Here is a 15308-nt window from a genome sequence, read left to right on the forward strand (position 1 = left end):
CGAAGTGGCCGGTCCGTTCAGAATTGTCATACTAGAGATTTTTTTCTGGAAACGGCATTGTAGCAATGCAAAATTGGTTACAAATACTAGATAGCGGGGATTTTTTAAAAATGTTGGGAGGTATATCAAGGCCAATTACTGAAGCACACAACATGCTACAGTCAAAATGGTACCATCGACTAGGCTACGTGTGAATTTGATTTTGACAAGAGTCGAATTCACCTGAATTGTCTGTCCAGTAGCAAAGTACGCGGTTTCACCTTTGCCTTACTTATCTAAACCGAACCCCGTCATCCCTCGCGAAATGCCGAACACCATTATTCTCCAACGGGCCCCTCTGGCTATACGGTACACACCGAAACAGTCCGCTGATTAAAATAAAAGCATCGCATAGCCACACATTCCTCATGCATACAAGTGTATTTGACTATTTTATTGGAAATTTAAGTAAACAAAACAGCGTAGCAGTATACAAACTGTAAATGTACATGGTATAAATGCTATTCCCCTTTACTGTGATAACAAAATAGATTCAAGCTTTAAGGAAGTTCTGGGCAACTTTTACACATTTGAGAAGTCAGATGCAAGATTATTAACTGTGCATTTGGGTTTTCATACCATATTGCATTCTGCTTAATCTTAATTTTTATATAATTAGTTGGCATGATTTTATGTAATGGACAGATTCAGAAACACATGTTACAGACACCTCACCAACTAATCAAAAACAAAGATAAGAACAATGTTAATTGCTATTAATAGTTGTAGGGTTTTCTCCAAATCCAAAGATTGGGGGGGGGGGAATCAAATGTTGTTAATAAAGCAAAAGTGATTAAAAAAAAAATAGATGATCAAGTAAAAACTTTTGGCAGAAGCTTAAAATTAACCTGTGGAGCTGAACTTGGGGTGACAAAATCAGGGGTTGCGACATCTGCCTGGGCACCGCATTCAAGCTTGTCTGACTTTGGAAGGGGTGTAGCTTTTGTCAAGAGTCTCCTCTTGTAAGAACATGTGAAGGCAGCGCTCATTTTGGGCCAGGGGGTGTCCTGCCACTCTGCAAAGAACAATGAATGAATACACCTCTACATGGGATATTCATACATACATATACATACACACACACACTGGGCCCCTGTATGACCATCATCATGCCATAATATATGATCCTAGCAGAAAGGTACAAACTCAATGGAGCATTCAGTGTGTGCACAACTTATGGAGCTGCACAGGAACCCATACACTGCAACACACATTCACACTATTTTTACATATCTATAAAAAATAAAAAACACTAATTCAGCTTTCCAAAAACATACTATAAATGATCATTACTTAGTGTATTTCAAACAAACAAACAAGAGTTTAAAAAAACAATCATGAGGTAGGATCAAGAGGTCAGAGGCTGGAAGATTAACAGAACTGGGTCTGGTTCTCCACAACCCAGTAAGTTTTAGAGAACACATTCTAATTATCGACACGCTTAAACGCTGACAATTCACTTACCATCTCCTTCAAATGGCACAATTAACGTTTGAGACTGATCAGAGGCTCGGAATTACATATGCATAATTTACACAATAAAAGCACACGCTTCGGGCTGAAGTCAAATACAAAATGTTTTCCTACGACGCATGTTTTGAAAATGCAGATTTACTCCAAAGCGATTGATTTATTATGGAAAAATGACAGTATAGTGCAATTTTCACGGTCGTTTATGTGCAGAATGAGGAACACACCACCCAGCTGCATAAACCTGCATAGACGTCCAGGGAGAGCACACAATTACTGTATCAGCCCACCATGTGCGTTATCCTATGTTTATTTGGCTATTCATCCACATCTCACTTTTATAATAAAAAAAGCTCATTTAACACCCTCAAAACATGAGTAAATGTCCTTTTTGTCCATTACTTTTTTTTTTGACTGCTTTGCGCCTAAACCCATTTTTCCCTTAATCCCTTGTTGCTATAGTGCCAGTTTACTGAACTGGAGTTTTTTCAGGAACACCACTATTGAGTTATAGAAGTACATATTGTACTGTATGGTTGGAAAAACTCCCTTCCATGCTTTTTAAGTCTTCAGCCCTATCTAGGATCACCGGTCACATACAAGTCACTAAGCAGCCGAATCCCTGGGGAAGGTGGAGGAGCATAATTGCCAGTCAATAATTAACGAACAAAAATCATTCCTTTTTTTATCTTGCCATCAGGAATAGCCACCCATATGACAGATGGCCAGCTCCGCAAGACCACTGCGGTGAGAGGATTACAGATAAACATGGTTCCTTCTACCTGAACGCTAGGGCGAATCTCAACACCAAGAACGCAAAGACCGTACTTGTGGTCTTGGCAAGACCGGTCTTGCGAACTTGCCTCCCAAGAATAAACTTGGCACGCAATGACTCATGGGACTGGTCTCGTTCGGCGAGGATACACCCACGTACCCTTGATCGTTGGGGTGGAGCAAGACTGACATTCGGGGATTTTCACCATCCTCTGTACTTCCGTCTTCAGCGATGGAAGATTACGTAAAACGGTGAAGCACAAATATCGAGATTCACCCACGGTCTTTCTTTTTTTTTTTTTTTCCTGAAGTTTAGTCTTACTTTGATTGTTAGAATATTGCCTTCATCCACAAAGTTGTATGTGCGTATCATCCCCCAAAGGTGAGCGCAGACACTCAAGTTGGACAGACAACATAAAGGAAAACCTTCTATGAAATATTTAATCACACCTTTAGAGAGACAAACTTGTAGACTTACCTGCTATTAAGTCTGAACAATGACAGAATCAAGAGCACCATTTAATGCAGAATTTTAAGTCTTAATTACTAACATATCTCCCAGTTCTTTCTGCCAGTTTATCAAGTTTCCTGTATTAAAATTCAAATGTGTGGCTTGGCCACATTTGCACATGAAACAAAGATAATAATATCTGCAATCAAAGCAAATAATTACAATTACACTGTAACTTTTATTGTTCCACCAGGAGGGGAACAGCACCCCGGATCAAAAATAAGCAGGGGAGCATACAACATTCTTCAAAGAAATTTGTTCAGTAATTTGAGTAGTAATTTGCATAAATTACACATGCAAAATAAAACAAATGTAGAACTCAAGGTACAATGCACTCGTGGCCTTTCCATCTGTTTTAATCTTCCTCCAGGCAATTATAAGGAAGGAATCTGACATGACATGAATGTGCTGTTTGTTGGTTTGGTTATTAGAAGGTGTCCAGGTGCACGCAGCTCAGATACGTTCCTGTTATATACTCCGGAAAGCAAACGGCACAAAAGGACACAAAATGTGTCATGGAATTTTAAATATATATATGCTACATATATGTGCGTATGGAAAATAAAAATATATACATGAAATACAAAAGTGTGTGTGTGTAAATACTTCACTCATACAGTAGTACAAGGAGCACACTGGGATCCTGTATTCAGTGGCAGTTCTAAACCATTTCAACTGGAAGGGTGGGGGGGGGGGCAGACTGGGACCAGTTGCACTGCTAGGGGGGCCAGTCACATTTCACCTTAATGTCCTCCAAGCATTATTTACCTTAGTTGGCCAGCATTAAGAAGCAGAAGAATTCTGAAAGCTGGTAAGTTATTTAACCAATGCTTTGCAGCTACATTTTACAGTTTACAAATATGTAACTCACTCTGATTTCTTGTTTAGACAAGCTTGACTACTTTATTTCTGTCTTTAACTTTTCAGTAGAGTTGCACCGATCTGATACTCGGATCGGTATCGGCGCCGATCCAGGCATATTTGACAGATCTTGTATCAGCCACAGCTGTCCGATCCACATCCTATACTTGCTTATTTAGTTGTTGGCTGTTTCACGTTAAGTGTATTTGTACAATCAATCACACTACAGCTCCTTCCCATTTTAGATGCGTTTTGTTGTGGCATTCAAGCTGAACGATAACGCTGCCGTTCAGTGGGTGTGAGCGCAGTGACTTCCACCTCTGTGACATCATGTGCATATCCTTCGCAGTAGGGGGAGAGCAAGAATAACAATAATGCATTTATTTCAGGCGCAAGTAGCATACGTATTTAGGGGGGCCACGGATGCCAAACTGAGGACACACCCTAAAAAGCCCCCACCCTTCTGAAGCCCGCCGGAGAATACATACTCTAAGTGAAACAGTACTGAATAGTTGTACTACTCTCTCATAGGCAAATTGAGTAGATTTCCAATATTCAATCTCGACATCTTCAATCTCTGTTATTACTGTTAAGGTGACTGCAAGTTTTGAGGTCAGAATATAGGGATATAGCCAATAACCTTTTGGATACAACCACAGACCCACTCAGTTACACACTGCAAAAATACTATATTTTTCATTCACCTAAGGCTCTCAGGGACTGAATCTTAACTGCCAGTCGCATATAAGCTGGACCTTCTTGGTAGGGCTTCCTGGATGAGTACCTTAATCACTAGGCCACCTGCTGACGGCGCAGACTTACTTATTCAGAAACAGCTCGAGGCCCTGCCTCCGCTCCTCGATGAAGGAGTCGTCGAATATCCCGTCGTCTCCGCGAAATGGAAGCTGCCGAAAGAAAGCCTTGCCCGGCAGAGGGGGGACGACAACCTGGAAGCACCAATGAGATGAGAAGAGGAAGAACAGAAACAGAAGGTGTGTAAAAGCAGTGCGTGCCGCATCACCGGCGGCAAGGCTCACAGAGCAGCAGTAGGGCGGCGCCAGGCCCACATATGAGGTACGCATCCAGTCAAATGCACCCACTAGTTAATTAAAAGTCCTCCAGTATAGGGGGGCGCGTTCTTCAATCAGACCAATGTGCCCCCTGGCCCCTAAAGGAGGAGACGTATCAGAAAGCAGGCCCATCACCCCTGGCCGGCCTCCCACCTTGCTCTCCCTCTCCAGTTCACTCCTGAGCCACTCGAAGTCACTGTACCTCCTCCTTACACAGGACTCCTTCAGCTTGAAAATGGGAAGGTTGGTCTGAAAGAGAGGAAACAGGAGATCTGTGCACCCCTGCCACATGGAAGCAGGGACGGGCAGTCGCCCCACTCAGCCGGGGAAAAAGGGAGCGGTGGGTGCGTCTCGTCCGCCCTTGGTGTGTGCAGTTTCAAGAGGAACAGAAACAGTAACGATTCAAAGAACTACACAGGAGAAACGAAAGCACTAATAATATATATACACACACACATACAGACCCACACACCTACATCATGTTATCGGAATATAACTGGTTCCTACAAACTGCTCACGCAGCGCAAACTTGTCTAATGAGGAAAATTATTTGTTCCAGGTACATTCAAGAAACCCCAGTTAACCTCCCCAAAATATCACAAACACTCAAAAATACTAATTTCACCATGATTAAGCACAGTTTAGACACCAATTACCTAATTACCAAACTGTTAATGAGGTAATACATATGGATTTGTGTGTTTATATGCAGTCATTTTGTTGCAGTACCATCAATTTTACAGTAATGGCAACGAATATTTAAAATTAACTGACTGCTACTATAACGATTCATTTTTCACATTAGTTTTAAATATTTGTTGTCATGTCTTGGCTGTGTTCCAATGGCATTTGCTTTTCCAGGATTCTTTACTCAGATACCAGGTATGGATATTATTATACAGTATATAACTCGCATTTCAAATATCAGGGTGCAGTGCATGGGCGCGTTATGACCTTATCAGGGTGCAGTGCATGGGCGCGTTATGACCTTATCAGGGTGTAGTGCATGGGCGCGTTATCACCTTATCAGGGTGTAGTGCATGGGCGCGTTATCACCTAATCAGGGTGTAGTTCATGGGCGCGTTATGACCTTATCAGGGTGTAGTGCATGGGCGCGTTATGACCATATTTTCCTAGTTTTGTTTTTATACTTGAATATTCAAAAATGTGCAAAAGTTCAAATGCAGAGGGACCTTCTGGAAGAGGAGAGCAGTGTTGGAGATCTTCATTCCCAGCATGCACATGCCAAAGTCATTGCAACAAAACAAGGTAACAGGAGCAGCAGCACAGGTGAAAATTGATCTGTACAAGCCCACTGCTATGTTTTATTACATGTACATAACTTAGTAAATGTATAAGAAAGCCAACTGAATGAACATGACAGAAAAGGGAGATAAATACAGCAAACAAGGGATGTGACCACCACAGCGAGGAAGCCAACTGAATAAACATGACAGAAAAGGGAGATAAATACAGCAAACAAGGGATGTGACCACCACAGCGAGGAAGCCAACTGAATAAACATGACAGAAAAGGGAGATAAATACAGCAAACAAGGGATGTGACCACCACAGCGAGGAAGCCAACTGAATAAACATGACAGAAAAGGGAGATAAATACAGCAAACAAGGGATGTGACCACCACAGCGAGGAAGCCAACTGAATAAACATGACAGAAAAGGGAGATAAATACAGCAAACAAGGGATGTGACCACCACAGCGAGGAAGCCAACTGAATAAACATGACAGAAAAGGGAGATAAATACAGCAAACAAGGGATGTGACCACCACAGCGAGGAAGCCAACTGAATAAACATGACAGAAAAGGGAGATAAATACAGCAAACAAGGGATGTGACCACCACAGCGAGGAAGCCAACTGAATAAACATGACAGAAAAGGGAGATAAATACAGCAAACAAGGGATGTGACCACCACAGCGAGGAAGCTAATTGAAGTGGTTTCACAAGTGGCCTGCAAGATATATACTTATTATATTCAATATAATAAGTCAGTCCTCTGTCCTTGAGATGGGTCTGTCAAAGAAACTATTTCCTTTCACTCTGAAGAACACGGAGCACAAACCCTTCCCAAAAAAATAATAATACACAATTTAAAACTGATTTCAGGAGTACGAGTGCAGAAATTCCTAGCTCTAGCTTCATAATCGAATTACCGTTATTTTCAAAACTCCACAATCAATCAATTTGAAGTCATGCCTACTAAGGGGGCAAGGGGGGGCACAGGAATGAATAAATAACAATATGTCCAGACTACGGGCAAACCTGCTAACCCCCTCAAATACATTTTTTAAATAGCTTCTTACTAAGATTGTAAAGAAACCCTCCAGCGAAGGACAAAGCGACTGCTTGCAAATCCAGTAGCCTTGGGCATATCTCGTGCTATTTTAATTTTAAATTTTTAATAGATAAATAAAAGACGGCTTGGCTTCAGGTCCCTGTTCCGCTCCTCAGAAGTGCAGGAGGCACGTGAAAGACACCAACGTCATCACGTGCGTGGTCACCGGACCGGCGCTGCCGCGGCCGATGTTCAGGTGAGGCTCGGCGTTAGACCTCCCTTCTGACTCCGGTTACAGGAGAGGAGGATTAGAGCGCGAGCCTTTGTGGGGCCCTGTGAACGGCCCCCCCTCCTCCCCGAATTCTGTTACCTCTCAGCACGGAAGCGGGAGGAGTTAATCCTTGTGACAGCGGATCAGGGTTACAGGTAATCGGCCACCGACGAGCCACTGAATACACCCTGCCTGGTCCCTCTGCCCCTCCCACTTTGACTCTGGGGAGGGGGGACACAGGATCAAGCAGTAGAGAAACAAAGCAGAACTCACCCCCCCCACACACACACACATTGGAAAGCGCTCAGCCTGAGGAGGCGAGACAGCAAAGCCAGAACCATAAAAAAAAGTCAAAGCTTTTCACGGAGCAGCGAATTCCAGAGCTACAGAAGGGCAGTGGATCTGCCCTTACATTTTTTTTTTTCTTAAAGATCACTTCCCAACCAATCAGAAAAGCAATCATGAAAAACTGACCAATCAGGTTTCTGCATTTGTATCTCGACGAGTTTGAAGGAACCGCATGAAGGAGCTGGAATGAAGTGTGGTCAGTCCCGTGCACACATGGCGGGTATGATAGAGGAACCAAAAATGGACCAGGAAGCTACATAAAATCTGTGCTTTGTTTTCCCACATCTTCAGGCGGACAAGCATGAGGTGTTTCATTTTAGCATCCTTGCAGCTGCCCCAGGTCGCGAGAACCCCTGACTGTCCCATTAGTACATACTGCGTATGAGCCAAAGGGATGCGTGGGGAGCAGAGACTGGGGGCAACAGGACCGCCACTCTCTAAGGGCCTAACCCAGGGCAATGCCAGTGAAAATGCTGCTCTACAGCGCCATCTGTCAGCTGGGCAAACAACAGGCGGGGGTCAGAACCTGAACGGCCAGCGTCTTCCAGCGGGCATCCAATCAGAGGGCGGAGGGAGAGGGGCTGCCACATCACATCCAACATATTCATCGCCTTTGCTGGCTTGACTGAGGGGGGGTGACCATTTCTGATTGAGGTGAACAGAACCCAGCAAATCACAGTAATCTCACACACGACCCCCCCCCCGCCCAAACGCTGCCCATTTTAATTTTATGTGGCTGAAACATGGAAATTACCATGCCAGGGGCACTTCCCCATCGACGCCTGGTATCATCTGCTCCGCATAATAACTTGTCATGACTTTCGGTTTCGGCAGCCATTGTAAGGAATGTCAGGACTGTCCCAGCAGCCACAAGCGCCATCGCCCTGCCACTCTCAAGACCGAGGACCTAAAGTGACCCCTGGCCCCCCAGGGCCAACCATCACCTGGCACCCGCCGTCCAGTCACCCGAAGAAGGGGGAGCGGACAGAGGGATAAAGGGTCCCCCCCCCCCGGGACAGAAGGGGAGAGCAGATGCCACGACGATCGTGAGAGTTACTCAGGCTGGGCACCCACACTGCTATAGCCCATTGTGTCCCACGTGGAGCTCACAAAGCCGGTCCGGCTGCCTGTCCAGTGGCTTTCAAAGCAGCATAAGACCCCCCCCCCCCACACACACACACACACACACACACACACACACACACACACAAACTCCTGTGACGTTACACTGCTGGATCTGTGACTTTCTGCAGAGCTTGGGGGCACTGCAATGAAAAATGGTTGCAGTGTGACGGCCACTCAGTTCAGACCACTGGATGTCCCAGCCTCTCACTGGTTATCGATGGAAATCCGATTCTTCAGAGGAGCAGAGAATACTGCTAAGAAAATGCACACCATACACATCGTGACGAACTGAACCATCGCTCATTCATAAGACAGCTGTTTTCCCCGATATGTTCCCATTCCGAGTTGAATAAACCCTCGTGCTTCATTGATTCCCATGAGAGCGGTTTACCTCACAACCACATTACAAATGCTGATAAATAATTTGGAAAAACCTGCAAATTAAAAATCATGCATTACTCATGATACATTAAAAAAAATAAAAACGTATTAGAGGACGCACAGTTAAAAGATATGAGCGTAGACGGCAGAGATGAGAAGAGCCCAAACCCATTTAACAAAAACAGGGTTCGCAGAGAGAGCTTTGGATACAAGACAAAAAAAAATAAAAATAGCCATTGTCCAAAGACCTACTTAGTGTCCTTCTTCCCTGTCTGGTTCCTACTGATCCACTAAAAGCGTCTACATAGCTCCAACACGGACGCCTGGAGCAACCCTTCTACCCCCCCCCATCCCATCCCCTCAGTCCCCCCTCCCAGATGAAAACGCATGCATGTGTTAGAAACAATGGCGTCCCTCATTAAAAAACAGAGAGGCCGCCCCCCTCCAGCGGGCGAGAGCTTCAAGGCCGCCTGTGCATTAGCTTTTAGCAAGATGGAGCAAGTCAAGTTAGAGAGTCCCGCTCTAAATTAAAGTATTAAAAAAAAAAAAAATGGAATCCGGATGGAGCACAATGCCATCTCATCGCATCATATTCCAAAGAAAGGAACAATGCGGGAAAGGGTTCTGCTGTAAGCATGCTCTCCCGACGCCCAGCGCTGTTCGATTCGCCAGCAGAAGGCTGCTTTGTTACCATAGTATCAACTTCTACTTTTGATACTGTCATCTCAAGTAGGATATGGTGGCCTTGATATAATATGCAGGGCATTTCCATTAAAATAGTTGTCTGAAAGGATGCTGTATAGTTTGAATTACACTTGACTGTGGTTGACAGCCTGCCCATTTTATTAATGACCAAAGGTCTCAAAAAGAAAGGAAAAAGGGGGGAAGGAAAAAAAAAAGCTGTAAAAGTGCAGGGGGGGGGGCAGCGTTAATGTTCCTGTCCATAAATAAAAGTAAGATCCCAAAGTTTTCTTCCTTTATAATACGCGGCTGACGGTAGCCCGAGCAAGTCAAGTACGTAGGGGCTGGTTATAGCGCTGCTGAATAAACTTGCATTAGTGTAATGAAAATAAAAAGTTGTGCGTTCTCCATAATGGCGGAGTGCGCTTAGAGAGCGCGTCGTTCACCGGCTTCCGTGCTCCATATTTAAAACCACTTTGATATGCTTGGCGTATTCTGCCGTTATACGAATATTAATGAAGGGGAGAGAGTACGAGGAAAGCCCAGGCATTTTTACGCATAAGCGGATTCATAATTAAGACTAATTGGCTGATTAATAGCCGACAATGGGAATTATAATAATAATTAGGATACCGGCGATCATTTTGGCTACATTAGCACAGGAGTGCGGTCCATCAAGACTAAAGGCAGCTTCAGATGTGCCGCCCGGCGGAGGCGTCACATTCCCGCTTCCACATCGCCACTCCTCGCCCTGGCCTGCTCTCAGACGCATGATCACACCCGGCCCACGTCACAGTCATCCGGAAAGGCGAGACACAGGCCCATTCTGTGCTTTCCGGGTACAGCGGGAGATACCCACTGCTGACAAATTAACGCCGGCTGGCGGAAAGGACAGATCAGAGTTAAGACACATTCCCGGGACACCGCAGCTACCCAGAAACCACCGGATGGTGCACAGCGCCCCCTAGAGGCCGGGAGCTGCCAGCCCCCTGGATCTTCATCCCCAAAATCCCCTCATTGGGAGCAGAAAGTGAACCAGACTGACTTCGAACACCATCAGGGACGTCGTCTTCCTGTTAGCGCATCTCTCTCAAACCTCAAACATATTCTAAATAATTATGTGGCAAAAGGGGGGGGGGTGGCTGGGTTAGGGGCCCTTGGCTCACGTCCAGCAGCACTCAAAGGCCACATGCAAGTTCATCCCGCCATTTGATAGCCTCGGCTACTCGTTTAACTCGGCCCGCCGTGTCCCCATGGGATGCGCCTCCGTCCGTCGGCCAACCTACCGCCGGCTCCACTCCGCATCCTTTCAAAGCCCACCCCCCACAACCCCCAATGCCGCTCACTGTGGCAACGAGCGACCGCCACAATGTGCTCAGTCTCTAATGTTCACAAATGCAAGTCACTCCAGGCGAAAGAGCTCTGCCGCAAAATACATTAAGAAATAAATATATAACATCGGGCGGACATAAAAGCCCAAGGTGGTGACCCTTCCTCCCTCATCGGGACGCTACGTGCCGGTTCTGGGGGTGCATACTGTGTCGCAGTGAGCCCACAGAAACCATCTAGTCTTAACCAAAGAACAGCTGGGAACGAGGGAAGTACCCCCCCTTGCCCAAAAAAAAAAAAAAAAAAAAAACCCACCCCAAAACACAGCTTTGCCTTTTCTTCACAGCCCTCAATGAGAGGATTAAAAGTAGCCTATTGGGGGCGATGACACCGTGTGGGGGTGTGGGACCCAAGCTTCCCCAGAGCAGTCAAACACACACACACACACACACACACACACACACACACACAGACACACAGACACACAGACACACAGACACACACACACACACACACACACACACACACACACAGCCTCTCCGCACCCACATGCAATTCCCTTATTTTAAAAGAGGCTAACAGTCGACGGCACATCAGAAGACACATTTCAAAGCGGGGGTTACTTGCCAGCGATGTTCCTCACCCCCACTCATATGTAAAGCGGGGTCACCGGGGGCCGCCCGCCACACAATAATGCTGATTACACGCATATGCTAATTATCACACGCAAATCAGTACAGTAGCTTTATCGTCAATCTAATTTTCAGTGACGCGATCTCAGTAAGCCCCCTCAGAACACTGGGGGAGGGGGTACCTGAGGGGCTTATTCACCTCCGTGAGGGACGCCAGTCCTTGTTATACAAGGTGCAGAGCTACAGGTTTGAGGGGTGCTCATCACCCCCCTCCCCAACCATGTCACTTTTTAACATTCACCCAAACACATTTACCCAAACACATTTACCCAAACACATGTATAACTGAGAAAGCCGGGTCAGCCAGTCCCTGGAGCAATTGGGGTTAAGGCCTGTGCTGGAGGGCCGAACAGTGACATCACACTGCCAGCCCCGGGATCTGAACTGGCAACCTTCTGATCCCAGCCACAGAGTCCTCACTCGTTATGTGACACACAGTACGACAAAGAGGTGCCACTGAAGATAAAATACTGAGTTAAGTAACAGTATTCAAAGGGGAGAATCTCCCAGCAAAGGCACAGCTAAACAAGTTGACACCAAAATTATGAAATGAGTCCATTATTTGGAGCTACAGATCAAACCCCTACAATTAAAATTAAATTGTAATAATAAACACAGAATTCTCTATTAAGGCAGCCTGCGCCCCAGTAAAATGTGAAGGCAGAGTGTGACTGCAAAACAAACCATAGCTCCTACCTGGACATACAGCAAAATGTAGGTTTAAGTGGAGAACTCAGTGCTTAAAACAGCATTTTAATTAAACACTTGCCACACTTGTTCACCTACAGAAAAGCTTCTGCAACAGTCGCCAGTTGAAAGCGGAATCATCATATTTTAATGTGCGCTAACAATAGTACATTCACTTCTCCCAAACTTTCAATTCATAAAACCTGCAGGACAATCGGGGGGGGGGGGGGAGATCCACACAAGGGATAGGCTCCAGAACCATGGGACGTTGTCAACTTAGGTCAGCTGGCTGAAGGGAGATTTTCAATTCGAGACCAGACTGCACACATATGTACAAGCATTTATATGTATGTGACAGTTTTATTACCTTGTAAATAGTCTGTAGGGTTTGCAAACTACCCCAATGATTTTTATGTAGCTAATTTTAGATTTACAATGGAATATTATAGATTTGCTGTAATATTTCTTGAATGAGTCTAAGTCTGAAAGCGTGAGTGTCATGCCAGATGCATGAGAAATGGCAACCCTGCGATACAGCTCACCAACCGAAGCTTAATAATGTTCAGAGTCTCGCATAAACCTGCTGCAATGTGAAAAAGAACCAAACCTGATTTATACAAACAAGAGAAGGCTGTTAGTGTGTCATATCAGTCTACTTAGTGGTTACACACCAGTGGGGCCTTTCCTGCAGAATCACAGGGCAACAAATCTTGCAAATAAATACATAAGAGTGTGTGCACAGCATATAAAGCCAGGGCGCTTCCAGAACAGCAGAAAAGACTATCACTTGCTCACACAGTGGGTGACAAACATGAAGGGCACTGTTTTTACGTCACACTCATCTGCAGTGTCAAACATGCAGATAACGAGGAAGCGTGCAAAGAAAAAAATCATCTCAACGGAATCACGCAACTCCGTAAACCTCATCGTGATCTTTTTATATATTTTTTGGTACCATTTTGGATCCTGGAGAGCTCGCGGTACATTCTCTCCACCACAACGCTAAAATAACCAGACCTCTTTCTCTCTCTCTCTCTCTCTCTCACTCACTCACTCACTCACTCACTCACTCACACACACGACTGAATCCCTAATACTTACACCAGTCAATCCAATTAAGGCACAGTCTAAGTCCTGCTTGACAATTAACTCCCTACCAAACTATCGGTGCGGATTGTCCCCGCACTAAATGCGTTACATGGTCATGCCAAATAGATCAAGAACACGATTCACAGGTCTGCCTAATGTTCTGGGTTTTCCCGCAGACTGCCCGCTTCCCCGCCCAGCTCCGCGCTGCCCGGTGCAGGCCGGGCTGGCTGACTTGCCGCCGCACATGACGGCCCTGCTCACCTTCAACTTGATTTCATACGTAGTATATCTGCCCCTGCCCACGCCGACCGTCTGTGGGTTGCCCACGTCAATCTCTAAAAAATTACTCGGCGGTCCGTAAGCATCGTTTAAGTTTTGAGGCTTAGTGAATAGCCTTCGCGTGTCGGCTATGGCCTCTGCCATGTCCTTTTTTCCTCACTGATATTTTTTTGGAAAAACAATTTTTACTTCCGATCAGCTGAGGAGCAGCTGATATCCAGAGACGTCACTTTCGAAAAAAACCCTCAGCGCGTTTAGGTGTGATTGGCTGAGATAGGTCATGTTACAGCTTTAGCCAAACAGCGTCTTCCGCGATAAGACATTAGCTTAGCTTAACAACGAACCTCCCTCATTTACGACAAGCAGCTCCTGTTTTTTTTGTTGCACACGGCATGATGGGAATAGGCATGACGGGAAGTGTAGTCATTAGCGAAACGGGAAGCAGTCCCTAGTATTATAGTGTGTATGGAACAGAATCCCAGTCTTAATGTTTATTAATTTGTATTCATCATATGGAATAGAAACATATTTAATTTCTACAACGCCAGGAGAGAATTTTCAGATTAATTTAAGTGGTGTTGTTCAGACTTTTATTTTTCATTTTTTTCCAATACGTAACGTGTCGAATTTAAATTTTTAATGAGAATATCTCCCAGTTTAGTGGAAGCGTACATGGCCGACCAGAGGCATGGATTAGTTGATGAGCTAGATAACTTGTTGGGTTTAAGGTACCCGAGTTTAAATGGACCTCATCGTCGTTCATAAGTAATCCAGACTACCTTAAATCCGACAAATTATCTTATTAACCTAAAAATCCAGCGTTGTGATACAGGCCCCATGACGTTGTCAGTTTTTACTCCTGCGTAACTGTGTAAAATACGGGGGAATAATATGTACGTGTTTGTTACGGCTCAAGTAGAAATAAAGCGTGCTGTTGGATCATCTCTGAAAATATGTTGACGTTGATATATTTGGATTTATTTTTATTTATTTTTTGGGAGCCCTGTTTTATATATATATATATATATATATATATATATATAAAAATCTGGGTGTGTGTATGTATGTATGTATATAGTACATTTGCCTACAATTCATATAGGCTGCTGTCTCATGATTTAACTTAATTTAAATAACTTGACAAAAACTCAACAACGCAAACATCATTTGGATCCGCTTTTGATATACTGTAGTTTCAGTTTTCTCGGGTCGGTGTTTTAGCAAGACTACGCGAACATTTTACAGACTCTCGAGCGAAGAAAACCTGCGAGAGAATTATCTTAAGCGAGACGAGTTATTCAAAATGTATAAACTAAAAATTGGGGCATTGCACAGGACATATTCTATACATGTGACCACGGGGTCTGCAGAAATTCAATGCAAACTGTCATTATTTTTCATATT

General features: G+C 44.7%; 1 protein-coding gene across 1 annotated transcript; it reads right to left on the reverse strand.

Moving 5' to 3' along the window:
- Nucleotides 1–418: 418 nt before the first annotated feature.
- On the reverse strand, nt 419–14114 carry snx3 (sorting nexin 3). Its single transcript, XM_049002317.1, has 4 exons — nt 13887–14114; nt 4879–4974; nt 4478–4602; nt 419–1054 (listed from the first exon to the last, which is right to left on the reverse strand). Exons 1-4 carry the CDS (start codon nt 14046–14048, stop codon nt 949–951), a joined length of 489 nt encoding a protein of 162 aa, XP_048858274.1. The 5' UTR covers nt 14049–14114; the 3' UTR covers nt 419–948.
- Nucleotides 14115–15308: the final 1194 nt, after the last annotated feature.

This window comes from Brienomyrus brachyistius, unplaced genomic scaffold (genome assembly GCF_023856365.1).
Source record: "Brienomyrus brachyistius isolate T26 unplaced genomic scaffold, BBRACH_0.4 scaffold66, whole genome shotgun sequence".
Classification (NCBI taxonomy): Eukaryota; Metazoa; Chordata; class Actinopteri; order Osteoglossiformes; family Mormyridae; genus Brienomyrus; species Brienomyrus brachyistius.

Bases quoted from the DNA above. Each gene is read 5' to 3' on its own strand.
- snx3 (XM_049002317.1), bottom strand. From the start codon at position 14,048: ATGGCAGAGGCCATAGCCGACACGCGAAGGCTATTCACTAAGCCTCAA. The intron at 4,975-13,886 runs GTGAGCAGGGCC...CCTCTCTTTCAG, and splicing joins CGTATGAAATCAAGTTGAAG to ACCAACCTTCCCATTTTCAA. The intron at 4,603-4,878 runs GTGGGAGGCCGG...TGGTGCTTCCAG, and splicing joins AACTGGAGAGGGAGAGCAAG to GTTGTCGTCCCCCCTCTGCC.